Consider the following 14,300-nt stretch of genomic DNA (forward strand, 5'->3'; position numbering starts at 1 on the left):
CCCACATACACACACACACACACACACACAGCTAACCCCAGCTAACGCCGTGAATATGTCACCATAAAGTCGGGATTTCAGGAGAAGTTGCGGCAGCGCCGTTTTTCAACGAGTAAGAAGCGTTCCACGAGAAGAACCAGCACTTTGTCCATGGTGTTTTGTCGCTGTTTGCACATTCCGACTCGTACGTGGGCTAGTTAGCTTAGCCTAGCCCCATACATGTATATAGGCTATCTGTTAGCTCAGCCTCGCTGCTCTGGAGGAACTGTAGAACAGCTGAAGCTGGAATACCTTTACGCGTATAATTTAAGTACGTCCGGGTACCAGTTCTTCTTAAACGTTTTACTGTTTAAACTGTTCTTAAAAAGTTTAACTATTTATGCACCTTATACCGACCTCTAAATTCAGCGTCGCCAGCTTGTTAACTTGGCCGCCTAATTATAATAATAATAATTCTAATAATAAAAAGTAATATTGATATAAACGTTAAACAGCATCCCAAAGAGCTTAAACTGTCTGCCAACTCGTGTAGGCTATTCATACACGCACTGCACATATTTTACTATGTATATGTATTCGAACCTGCACAATTTCCTATTTTTGGCTGTGCGATTTGTTGATACAAATGTTTATTGTTAATCATTCCTTTTTAGGGTTGTGATATTTTAGCAATTTTTCTATCTGAACTGACAATGTTACCCACGTGGGTAACAAATAGACTGTTACCAATGTCTGGCACAGGTTGGCATCTGACTGACTAATTTTGTAGTTTTTAATAAGAGTGCATTTAAAAGAGCCCCCTTTCGGGTTTTCCCGCTTTGTCTTGTAGGATTGAGTTGTATAACAAGACTACGTTAGCATATAATACAGGCTTACAGATGTAGTTGTCATTCAGATATTGCAGAGGGGGAAACGAGACATCCAGAATAATCTTGATCACGATGTCGAGTCATGTGTCTTTTCTGTGTGTTGACAGGAAGGACGGGGCCAAAATGTTAGAGTCCTATGTCACACCGCTGCTGATGAGCTATGTGAACAAGTACATCAAGAATCTGAAGCCATCTGACCTGCAGCTGTCCCTCTGGGGAGGAGATGTGGTCCTCAGCAAGTTGGATCTGAAGTTGGACGTCCTGGAGCAGGTGTGCAAATTGATCCCATTTTTTTTTTTTCCTGTGTCTGGAAATTCAACATTACACAAGCAGGGTGACTTGTGTCTACCCTTCACAAGTAGGGTTTTAGTTAAACACTGCTTGACCGCCAGGGCTCTCTATGTCTGTCATAGGTTACCGGCACCTTTTCTGTCAGATTTTACCGTCACTACAAATGACTTTGAATGTATCGTGACGCGCTATTATCAAGTTACATCACACATCAAAGTTTCTGTTGGGAAAAATTGGTGCTGGTCCACGTGTCCTGAAAGATTTCAGTGTCCCAGACAAATGGGAGAGATTCCGGTCAAATATTAACTCTGTTTATTGAGCTTAAAAACAATTGATAGGCATGCTATTTAAAGAATGAAATCATGAATGCATGTAGATTTATAATATTTTTTATCGAATATTCAAACTAAAATAAGTCCTGTCAGTTAACTTTGTTTATAAATAAATAAATACATAAATAAATAAATATTTGTGAATATTATTACCTCTACTACTACTACTACTACTAATTAAATATAGCAAGTAGGTCTAAATAAATGATAAGGTTTGTTGTCTGTGTTCGTTGGGATGTTTCATCGACATATTTTACAACACAATGGATATTTACACCAAAACTATGGGGGGAGGGGGCAAGGCTTATTTCTATATCGAGGTGAAAGGTCAGCTTTAGATCGTCCAAACTCATTGGCTTTCTGTCACAACTTGCCGAACACGGAAATGAACAGATCTGCTGAGGATTTTTTTTTAATCAAAATGAACGAGCTATTTTATTTTGACATCAAGTAAAATATGGCGATAATTATCGTTATTGTTTTATCGCCAGCGCTAATTGTGCTTAGAGGGAATTATTTTTCACCAGACATTATGACTGGAGAAAAATAAAATTAAATATGTATATATGTATATATTTAAATCTCTCCTGTTCATGATCAAGATTAGATTTTCTCGTTCAAAAACCGGCATATACAGGATAACGGTTACCCTTTCACACATGCTGCACACAACCGGAGATTGTCCGTGTCAGACGTTTACACCACCTGGAAATACTCCTGTTGGTTTAGACGAGGGGCAGAGCCTGTGTAGAGTGTGCAGGAGGCAGGATGCGATGCAATGACGCAATGACACTGTAGAGTTTAGCACACCCAAGATGGCGGACGTTGCTACCGACTTATCTTTTTTGGCGGTGACACTCTATGTATTTGGATGTAATATAAAGGAAAGAGTGGAAAGGAATATAAAGGAAAGCAGAAAGGAGTATGAAGCAGCTATGCTCCGTGCACAAAGATCCGCACGAAGGTAAATAACTGGCGCATGATAGAGACGTCATCAACAATTGACACACCCACTCCCTCGTTACGAATGCGCTGGACAATTACCTGCTCTGTTCAAACATATCGCTCAATCTGACATTACACAGACTTTGTACTAGGGTGCTGGCTGGGTAAAGTCCAGGTAATGTCCAGATAATTTCAGGGTTGCAGTGCATGTGTGAAAGCAGCTTCTGTCATACATATGTTGTTAAAACTGTTAAATATCCAATGCCTTTTTTTTACTGAACTTATTAATTATTTTTCTTATGTTAAACTCTTTATTCTTTGCTTATAAAAGTCTTATTAAATGTAACACCTACACCCACCCACACCTCTTGATTTGGACCTTTAGAACCTTGTAGGTTAAAAAACAAAATCCCTGCGAGTCATCTGATGTTTAACACAGCATAGTTTCAATGCGTATTTAAACTAGTTCACAATGAGAGTGAATGGGGAAATAGCAGAAAGTGTTAAAAAAAAGAAGAAATTCCTTTGCCCTGCAAAGGGCGTGAAAGTATCCATACACTGCGCTCACAGCAAGAAGGTCCTGGGTTTGATTCCCGCCTGAGGTGCTGTTGGCACTGTGCTCCGGCGGGTTATCTCCTAAATAGGAGCCTTTCTGTGTGGAGTTTGCATGTTCTCCCCGTGCTCACATGGGGTTTCCTCCACCTACCATCAGTAAGCACCCCAACCAAAAACATGCACCCATCATCGTCTGACCAGCGATGGACACTTGTTACCAGGTCCCCGGGCGCGTCAACGAATGCTGCCCACTGCTCCTGGCTGCCCCCCCCGGAGGAAGGACAAGCCAGGATGGGTCAAAAGCAGAGGCCTCATTTCACTGGCCACCATCCAAAGCATGTGCGTGTGTATGCATGTGTTGTAGTGTGGTGTGTTGCGTGACAATTAAAGATTGTTCTTCTTCTTCTTCACATTGTATACGAAAGCCAATGTAAAATTTGGCTTTGGTTTCATGCAGTGCTTGCTGCACTAGGAATTTTCACGTGTAACTCCCATTAGATTAGAAAACTGTATTCAAAATGATCTCCAACTGCCATCTGAAGCACAAACTTGTTGCAGTTTATTGTGCCTTTTTTAATTTCTAATGGCGTTGCACATTCTTGCATTGAAATTATGTAAATCTGTTTTGCAACAGGCTAACATTATTAAAACATGAATGTGTAGACTTGGTTCACAAATCAGTGTGTGCTTGAAAAGCAGGGCTGTGCCGTAATGTACTAGAAGTGTACAATATCTTTAAGTGCCATTGCAATGTCGTCATATAATGTTTAATTTATTAGCGGGTATTATGGTAAATATTGATATTGAGTTAAATTCCCACATGATGATAAATTATTTACCATACTCAGCCTTAATGATTATAAGCAAACAATCTATAAACAAGAATGAGTGTGTGCCCTGTTATTTTATTTTTCCAGTTACCCGTACCCCTCAGCTTATCACTTAGCTTCATTGTCTTGAGCCGCGTCACAATGTGCTGTACTATAGCAACGGCGCACCGAATACCACTTAGACAATATTGATCCAAGTCAGACATTACATTTTTTGAGAAAAGTATGCTGTATCAGAATAAGACTGAAGGGAAAATGATAAAGTAAATCTATCAAGCTGGTTCAAAATCAACTTGGTCTGTCTTTCTGTCTGACTATCGCTGATGTCTGTCAAGGCAACCTGCTGAATAAACAGCTTGCTTGTGCAATTGCCAAATTGATACTACAGGCAAAACACAGTTTACGTACAACCTAGGTCTTAGGTCATAGCTCAGCTCAGCTCACAGACTGACAGACAGACAAAGGTCAAAAAGCTACAATTTATCAAGTTAATTTGAGGTTCATTAGTCTTTATGGTATATTATACAGTCATTATCAATTAACTATTTTTTATTATTTGTTTTATTTAATCTTTATTCATGCAGGTTAAGTTGGCTGAGCGGATATACAATGCTCTGTTTGACATTCATACAGCTACGCCACACATAACGCAGACAAAACTTACATAAAATCAACACTACAATGTGTTTAAAATATAGCAACTTAAAAAACAAGTACAGTGACAACATTTAAGAGCCCTGCTCTTGACAATACATTTACATTACTATTTACTTGATTAAAATAAAAATCTCCAACTCTACTATTGCTGTAGAGGTTAGTCGTTTGGCTTACTGTGACTGTGACATGTTTATACTACGGACAAAATATACTGAGTTGCTTTGGACAAAAGCGTCTTCTAAGTGACGTAATGCTGTGTAATGTTAATTCTTGTGTAGAGACCTAGTCTGTTTGTTGAAGTTCTCTTTGTAGGTTAGGGTGCAGAGAACTTAAAAGCCATTTTTTTCACGAACACCGTATGAGCAGTAGAAACCTTCACGATTACCATCTCTTGAGGCCAAAAGTGATATGAGCCACTTTTCTGGGTCAGGTCACAGGAAAGATAAGTAGGTCTCCCATACTCGCCTTAAATAAAAACATGCCAGCGGTCATCCACAATTTGTAACGAACCCCAGGGCTCCATGATATTCCACTTAATTACACCTGACATTGAAAGAAAATGAAGATTTTGTTTCTCAGACAAAAACCTAGCTTCAATTCAATTTTTTTTAAATCAACCAGCTCTTTTATGCGTTGATACATTTACTTGGATATTTTGTCCATCGCTGTTATTGTGATACAATGTACTATTTTAAAAATCATGTGATGTATAGATTGGATCAGTGTGCCAATTAGCCAAAAAACAATTTTCTCTTTGATTTACTGAATTCTGACTCCTTCTGAAAAGCATACCAAAATCCTACCTAACTTGACAGACATTTTGTTGAAAATTATGATTTAAAGCCAACTGACATTTTGAATTGGTTTAGGCTTTAATTAGTAATGCTGTTTTGAAATGCTTTGCAGTTTACTGTAATGTATTATTTGGACAATTTCTCACTGGCAAAGCGGTAATAAAAAAGGAAAAGTATAAATGTTCCTAAGAGGAGTTCTCTTTAAATAAAACGGTGTGGGGCTTTTTATTTCAAAGCTGACATACAGTAAGTTCAGACAGCTTTTCCTCAGAATTACTTTTGATTATTAGTTTATGGAGGCCATGCTCACCCAGAGTAGTTCAAGATGTAAAACAAGCATTCCTCTGGCTCAGAGTAAATCTTTCAGATTTTTGTTATAGGCATAACAAATTTGTAATCTCCAGCCATTGTTTTTACTGTCTTCCCATCCTTAAAATTTATATCTAACACAAGTCAAAACTGTTGTCGATGCTTTTGCGATCCCATTTGATTTTACAACATTGCCCTGCATCACAGATGTAGCACTGAAGTGAAGACCGCTACATTCCTGAGTCGCTCAAACATCGTTCCAAGTCCACAAACATCTTTGTGTGTTTACAGGAGTTGAAGCTTCCCTTCACGTTCATGAGCGGTCACATCCACGAGCTGCGTATCCACGTGCCATGGACCAAGCTGGGTTCGGAGTCCGTGGTGATCACCATCAACACCATGGAATGCATCCTGAAACTCCGGGATGGAGCCCAGGTGAGTCGCCCCCCCCCCACTGTAGTACCAAAGTACCACTGACGAGTGTCCAGAAACGCTGTTGCCGGAATACTCAATATGAAGTGGATTCACAATGATATGGTGAGGAAAGGAAACTGACCCATTTGGACCAATTATAGACAGGAGGTTGCCGTATAACTGTTTGTTTGCTTTAAAAGTTATATTTTGCGCTACGTATACTAGTGTGTTTTTGAGAGATACCATCCATTTTCAGCATTGACATGGCCAAAACTACACTTGCCGAGTTATTATGAAGACTTGAAGATGACGTTTACGCATGCTTGAGGTTTTCTAGTCAAATTGACTTTCTAACTTTGCCCTCTGGTTATTGGTGCACCATGGGACCGAACATGAACTTGGTTTTGCTACAGTCATCACATCGGGTGTGATTCAGCATGTTAATGCTGAAAATGGGTAAAATACACTTTTTAGTGTCGCCAAGTTTTACTTTCACTGTTGAAAATGTGTAAATGGGGACTCAAAATGGTTAGAATTCTACCGGCTAGAGCCGATTTGAGTCTTTCAGGTGCATCCATTTCCATCAATAACAAATATATCAGTACCATCTGCTTACTCTGATTAACAGCATCTCTAATTGGCCCGCTTAATTAATGCAATCAAAGCCTAATAACAACATGAAGGGAACCATTTTCCTGTAGCTACTCAAGAACACAAGCATGTTAACCATTTATTTCTGCAGCTAGGCATTTAGCAGAGATTAAAAGTTGTTAATATGACATGGCTAAGTAGCATGTCCTTTTACTATCTGATCAGTGCTTAATTATTCTTGATGATCTGAGTCCAAGAAGAAATGCTCTAAAGAAACTAAGACAACAAAACAAAGAAACCAAAGACAAATAAATCACTGCCTCGTTTAGTTAGAAGGATGATGTCATTCCATTTTATGCTGTGATTTGTATTTTGATCTACATTTTCAAAAGCTTATGCGAGAGGAAAAAAAAGACTGTTTATTGGCAAGTGCTGTTAAGACTGTCTCCAATGAGGAGCACATTTGAGAGATTGAGGATGAAAGTGTGTCGTCATTCATTCAACCAGAATTAACCATTTATAAATGCCTTTTCAATTTATCAAGAGAGGCATCTGCCATCATTTTATTTTTTTAACCAGATGGATTCCAGCACTAAACAGACTATTTCTTTCCCTTCTTTGTGGTTCAAAAAGGTTTTGTTGTATTCTTCATCCATCCCCCAAAAGAATAGCAAAACACTCGCTCAGCAAATTGATTTGATTTATTCTCTTGCTGGCTTTTAACCAAAACTTTTCTCAGAACTTCAAGCCAAGGTGCTACTTTACTTGTGAATTGATCAATGCTATTTTACAAGTGTTTTTCCTTTGGTAAGTCAGTGGCATCGCTATTCACAGTTCGCCAGCAGAAAGAGAAAAAAAGCTTCTTTAGAAACAACAATTCCTTTTCAACTCAGAAACAGGTCAAATTTGTTTCCCTTCTCAAGATGGCTCAAGTTAATGGCTCAAGGAGAGCGTAAGTTTGCCGTTGTTCCTGGTCAGTAAAAAAACCCCAAAAACGCTACTTTGAGCTATATCATGCACCACCAGGGACATAAATCTGAAAACAATTACCTCCAGCAATATTTATATTATTATGTTTAGGTTTGATTTGAAATATTTTCATTTTTGAAGTATAGCGTATGCAAGTCATTTTTCCAAGATTTGTTTTTGCAGAAGAGCCTGGTCCTACCTTTGCCACCCATGCAGTTCACAAAATAGAAAGTGTAGCTCAGTGCTGGCTTGCGTTAGTAGGTGGAAGTTTCAAGGCCAGATGTCCCAGAAGAAACACATTTCAAGGGAAGTCAATTACAGCTAATTATATAGACTGTGGCAAAAAGATTTGTAACACATGAGCTTGAGTTGCACAGAGCTAATGGTAAATATCATTGTGCGCAGATGGCTACTGCTCAAGCGATCAGGTTTCCAGTTAAATGGAAATTTTAACTTGTTTTTATGCTTCGAATGCAGCTTAAGGTCATGAAACACTGGTGTAATGCATGTACACGCAAAATAAGTATTTGTTACAGATGTTATGTGAAATGCTCCTGGGAAGGAAAGAATTTTCGGAAAATTGCACATGACGTTAGGACAAATAATTCATTGGTATGCATGCACACCCGTGAGACCCAATTTGGAGCTGTGCCAGACTTGCAGCAGAAGTCTTCATAGCAGGAGGAATTTAAATGAGTTGCCGCACTCTTTCCGATCGGGGGTGAGGTCCCGGGGCCTTGACCAGCTCCTGTGTTCTCTAGCCAGGAAAATACGACCAGATTCCCTTTTTGTTTCTTAATTTGCTGTACTTCTCATTCAATATATGATTTATATTCAAACCTTTATTACACCATCAACATTATTTCAACCTTTTAACATAAAATTATTTGTCATGCCCTCCTAAAAGTTGTGCTTGTTCACTCAGGTCAGGTCAGAGTGGGAGTTTCATTGATGAAAATGATATTGGTCCAGCAGTTAGTATTTCCTCGGTTTAAAATCCAGTCCATACACACCTGGCATAGTGTCAGTCGTGTTCGAGTATGTAGCAAATGTGTCATAGAGTTTTGGCCACCAATCTCTTCAATAATTTCAGTTATGGCCCATAGGAATTATGAAAAAAAGTAACTGCATGGAAAGTCTTGCGTTTAAAATTGAGTAGATTAGCCAGTGTTTCTTGTCCAGCAGAGACAGGAACTCTGCGGTGGGCCTCATGTGGCCAAAGTGTGGAAATGATAAATGATATCATTAATATGGTTTGTTTTCATAATTACAGTTAAAGCCTGAGGACGGGCCTGTAAAAACATCCGTGCGCCTTTTGAAGTTCATTAAGGGCTGTGTAATTTGACCGGAATTATTGGGAGCTTTTTAATGTTCGTGTTTCCCCCGCGAGAGAGGAACTGGGTAATATTAGCGATATTCAAATTGCTCAATAGAGCCCATCTGTAAAGTACCAAGCACGAGTGCACAATTATAGTTTCCAGCAAATGTGGAAATTTGGGCGTTTTGTAACAGTGGGAGATTACAGCTCCTGCTGACAGTGTAATTGCTTAAAATATGCTGTAATGAGGACTTTCAGTGCAGAAAATATGCAAACTGATTTATTTTTTGTCAGCTTCTATTTGACACGTGTTTTACAAACTTGAGGACATTAACAAAGGCATTACGTTTTACGTGTCTGTTAAGGTAATTTTGCATCCTATGTCCTTGAATTGAGTGTACTGCTTTGTAAAATACTATCATGCAACTAATGTTTTACAACCTTAAATTCTTTTGAGCATGAAGTATCCAAAATGTTCAGAATATGCTACGTGGACTTCTGAACATAGATATCCATTCTTTAATAGTCACTCTATATTGTGTTTGGATCAGTTACATCTGTATATCCTTTAATGCTAATATTCCTCTGTTTAGTTGTAGCTAGGACTTTTTAGTGGTGGGGGTTCATTTTGACATTGAATTATTAGTGTGGACATCTCCATGTGAAATTAGTCTAAGCCCTCGTCTATGCTTAAAAGCTCACATTATGTAACAGGAGATTGGTCATGGGGATGAAAGGGTTTTGTAGTAGTCAACTTGAACTTTTCTTCCTCTTGTACAAAGGCACTCTCTAAGTGGCCCATACGTCTCTCTCCGAGCTATTCGATATGAGTGATCTGTTTGATCTGAGGCCGTTGTAAATTAAAAAACCCAGTCTGAAACAGCCAAGGGACGTATGGGATGAAACAATGGCTTTAAATCTGTCATTCCATGGGCTGTGCTCCTATGGAAACTGGAGTTATTAATAGACCTCATGGAAGGAGTTAGCCGCGTTTTTTAGCATTAGCAGGCCCATGCCATGCCATTCGCGTTCAGAGCAACTCACTATATTTGGTTTATTTAATTTCTGACCTTAGGCTGAGCTGGCATCTAAAGCTTTCAATCTAAAAGTGGTGACTGTTGCTGGTCTGTGGTGTGATGCTGAGCATGTGGTTTTAAGCATCGCTACCCACAAACCTTACACCGTTAAGAGGAGATCAGTAAAAACCTCTCAGGGTGGAATTTATTTTTTCAGTTTATTGTGTGGCTGTTTTTGAGGAATTTGATTCTTGTATTTTCCAAATTGGCAGTAGTCATTAATGAAATAATTAACGGCCAACATTAACTTAATGTCACAAAATTATGGGCACACAGTGTTTTCTTTCATGGTAAACTCAACCAGATGTAAGAGATGAGTTGTGTCTTGTGACAGTGAGGGAACGGGCTGGACCGGAGTTTAATCTGGGTCCCTACACTCCTAGGCACCCCTATTTTTTATCATTCTTTTTTTTTTAACGAGACAAAAGATAAGGGTTTTGGGTTTACTGAGGAGGTCCCCTTTGGGTTTGGCTCAGCTCACTGCTTGATCTGGAAGTTTTATGGCTGCTGAGAGCCTTTATCCCTGATGTGAAGGTTGTGATTGATGCATTACCGCAAGATGATTCGGGGAGGTGCCTCTGAGACTTGGTTTGGCATACAGTCACAATGAGGCCCTTTCTTCTTCTCCTTCTTTTAGATTCCCTCACTATTTTTAGGGCTTCACACCAACGACAATCATTGTTTCTACATAAAGGATAGTACATGTCATTGAGGGAAACCCCCTATTCTTTAAGACTTCTTGGGACGCCCAAGTTGTTATTCCACCATGAGCCTCACCTCCTACCATCGCCAAGGGGCGAGTGTAGCACTCTTGGATTTCACGAATATTATGCGCTTAGGATATCTATAGACTTGATACATACCAATTGATTTACAGACACACTCTTAAAATACACATACATAGTCCTCATCATAGGTCTTATAACACTGCGACCTCAGATGCACCGTTGACTGTTCCTCCTGTGTAGCTACTGTATTGTACAAGCTTCGGCTGTACCAGTTGTGGTTTCCCACCCAGGAGTTGAATCTGCAGCCGATTGGTTGAGCAACCCTGGATATATGGGCTGCTCCCAGCTTCTGTCTGTCAAAGTGTATGTGCCCTTGTGGTACAAACCTCTCCAGCTATTCCTTAGTTTCTGCTTTGAATTGTTTGGCTGGATTTCCACAGTATATTACTTTGTGACAACAGAAGAACAAAGATGGAATATTCCATGTATTTGTTTTCAATATTTTCATATTAAAATCATTGCACCACTCAAACAAGTGTAAAGAAATGAACAATGAACAATAAAATCAAACTTCTGTACCTTCATATTTCACCTCCTCTTATGCCTGCTTGACTCTCATCAGCCCCAAAAACGAAAAGAAAAAAACTTGAACCAGTAAAAGAAAACAGCCCGTGGAAGTTTGTAATCAGATATCACAAACTGGATAATCTCTGTCCCGATGCCATCCGGAAATCTTGCCTTTGATTTCCCGGCTTGTAGGGAGCAAATGGCTTACAGAGATTCCTACACAAATCTGTGTGATCAGCAGCTCAGCCCGGGCCTTGTCTTCAAGACTCAACAGGCAAAGGGCGAAGACACGCAGCTTTGGCCACTCAACCTCCTGTAGATGTAACAGAACCCATCTCTGAAAATAAATGATTTAAAAAAAACAGTCATGTTGGCAGAGAATATTGACTCCTCAGGCAGGTTGGGATCTACAGCATGTGTTCTGGTGAGAGACGCAAAGCAGGACAGAGAAAAATGCAGCCCGGCACAATAAAAGACGGAGACATAAGAGTAACAAAAAATAGGATGATGGACATACCCACAGATTGACAGAGTTTCAAAGAGTAACATCTTTTTGTGGTTGGTCATATCCCTGCATTTGTCTGTTTTCTGTCAAGAAATGGCAGCTTGTCTGTTGCTGCAGAGGAGGGGGCTCTAGATTGTTTAAATTGTGTCAGGCTTTCAGGTAAACTTTCCTGAAAGCCCACCTCCTCTGTTTGTTTTATGACCCCCCAACACTCCTATCGGCTGTGCTTGCCCTAACTTGCCCTAAGCGCTAACTTTTGAAATGCCCCATATGGACAAGTTGGGATCGCAACCGTTTCTGAGGTGACCGAGCAAATTTGTCAATGTCCAACTGACATATATCCAAATATTGACATATTTTGGACAAGGGTAGCTGAACCTAGTTCACAATAATGTGCAGTCCACAATGGAGTTGTGTTCATTCCTCCATCTTGTCTTCTGAAATACGGACATTGGCTGTGTTTCATCTGAATGACCCATTGCACCGGTTTCTGCCTGGCATTCCAAATAGATTTACAGCATCTGCAGAAGGCAGCTATAAAGTGTGTCATTCAGGCAGAGGGCGTTGCACCCAGCCACCATTGTCTGTGAGTCAGACAGATTGCATAACACATCGTCTTTGACTTCTTTGTCTCTGACGTTTAATGAAAATTGAGATTCCTGGTGGGCTGAGGTTACTTTAGCTCCTCAGAAAGTTCTCAGACACAGGAAAGCAGTTTTTGGGGGGAAAAAAAATTAAACCCAGTGGCTTCCCACTTCCAGTGATTCAAGTAATGATCAATACACTGTGGGCAGGATGCTGCAACCCCACAGTAATCCCTGCTCTCAGGCCATCCGGACTATATTCATCCCTTAGGAGACACTATTAGATGTTTTGTGAGACTGGTGGTATTGGAAAACAGAGATAAATTACACTGCAACTTGAGTTTCATTTTATCAGGCCATCATCTGGCAATTCCAGGACAATCGTGTTCTATTAATTAGAACTTGTTTTAGTACAGTTCATTTCTATTAGGTATTCACACTATACAAATCCTAATGCCAGTACTGTAATTAAGAATTCCATCTGCTGTATTACTCATATATATTTAGGTTTAGTATTGTTATGAGGTGAAGAAATGTATCCAGCACTAGCTACTAAATTTAAATGAAGGGTTTGGGGTGTACCTTGTCTATATTAAAGGGCAACAGCTCACAATTGAGTTTATGTCTTGCACAGCCTAAACCCTCCATAGTTGGCCCATTTTTCAATACACTTCTCTCCATGTCATCGCCTATTACCGCTTTTATAGAGACGGATAGGTCTGACATTTTCTTTTACTTTGGGTGAAACAGAAAGCTATTAAAAGGAGTAACACGGTAACTGGAAGCCCCTGTGTGTAAGTTCTCAGTAGAGAAAGGTAGGCTTGTATGGCTGTATGTTACACAAACTGTGGGTGGTCCATGTTTTATGTCTCAGGGTGAGTGCGTGCTCCATTTAGCAGACCATCACCCCTTTGACCTATGAATGATTCCACTCTTATTATAGAAATAATGATGCCATATAAGGCTGTGTACTTTTAGTAGTAAAGTAAGTTTTATCGAGCCAGTCGGTAGCAAGCCACTTGACTGTGTAAATCTTTGATGTTGCTTTGAATAAATCCTTTTAAAATGTAATTTTTCTGTATACCTTACTTTTCAACATTCCCCATCGCATAGGAGCACTGGTCCTGGGCCTATCAAACAGAATAAATTCCATTGACTTAGAATTTGTGTGGTTGTAACTGATGTCAAATCCAGTGTATGCTTCTGGAGTTAGAAGTATTTGCTTTTATCTTGGCCGGTCAGGGCCCCAGTGATCCTTAGGTACAAGGGGAGGAATGTAATATGAATAATTACACAACACGTCACTCTACATGGTAGGGGAAAGAAGAAAAAGAGATTGTGTGCAGAAGGCGCATAGTTAGTCGAAAAGACAATAAACATGGCACATTTGAAGGGTTGTTATGACGCGACTTGACATTGACCACATTGCTTCTTTAAAATGACCAACATGATATGAATTTACATGTGGTATAATTGAGTTGTAATTGCTCCAAATCCTACGTGCAAACTTTTAGACAGTTATAATTCACAGCTGACTGAGCAGAGCAGTGGGGATATTGAGATATTGGGCGTATGCTTTTTTCTAGAAAGCTAGTTGCAAAAAGAGATATCAAGGAGAGTACATTGCTCCCTGGCTACCAGCCAGGGACAGTTTTGCTATGGTTGCATCAGTGTGTTATGCAAGGTTCATCCCTAAATTATATTTAACACCGGAAATATGTCTCTTTTGATTACAATGATGAAGACCATAAGAGATCATAAAAAAGCCCATCTGAGAGAACCCACTCACCGGTCCAACATGATACAAGAATGTAAAAACAAGTACTTCCAATGTTCTCCTGTTTTCCATGTTCCGACAGTTTTCCATCTCACAATTAAGTTGATGAATACTGACAGTGCCTCAGTTGCACTGGAACCTGCTGTATAAAAGCTAAGCAAACATAAGGCCTGCTGTGTTCCACTCTGC

The 14,300-nt window shown here is 39.6% G+C and overlaps 1 protein-coding gene across 1 annotated transcript in view; it reads left to right on the top strand.

Annotated features, from left to right (window-relative positions):
* vps13b (vacuolar protein sorting 13 homolog B) overlaps positions 1-14,300 on the top strand; it is a 410,620-nt gene continuing 396,320 nt past the window's right edge. The window contains exons 1-3 of the mRNA XM_080006210.1: positions 1-112; positions 977-1,139; positions 5,874-6,017. Of these exons, the coding sequence (XP_079862336.1) occupies positions 993-1,139; positions 5,874-6,017 (291 nt within the window). The 5' untranslated portion in view covers positions 1-112; positions 977-992. The remainder of the gene's footprint in view (positions 113-976; positions 1,140-5,873; positions 6,018-14,300) is intronic.

The sequence above is a fragment of the Zeus faber genome, assembly GCF_960531495.2.
Source record: "Zeus faber genome assembly, chromosome: 8".
Lineage (NCBI taxonomy): Eukaryota > Metazoa > Chordata > Actinopteri > Zeiformes > Zeidae > Zeus > Zeus faber.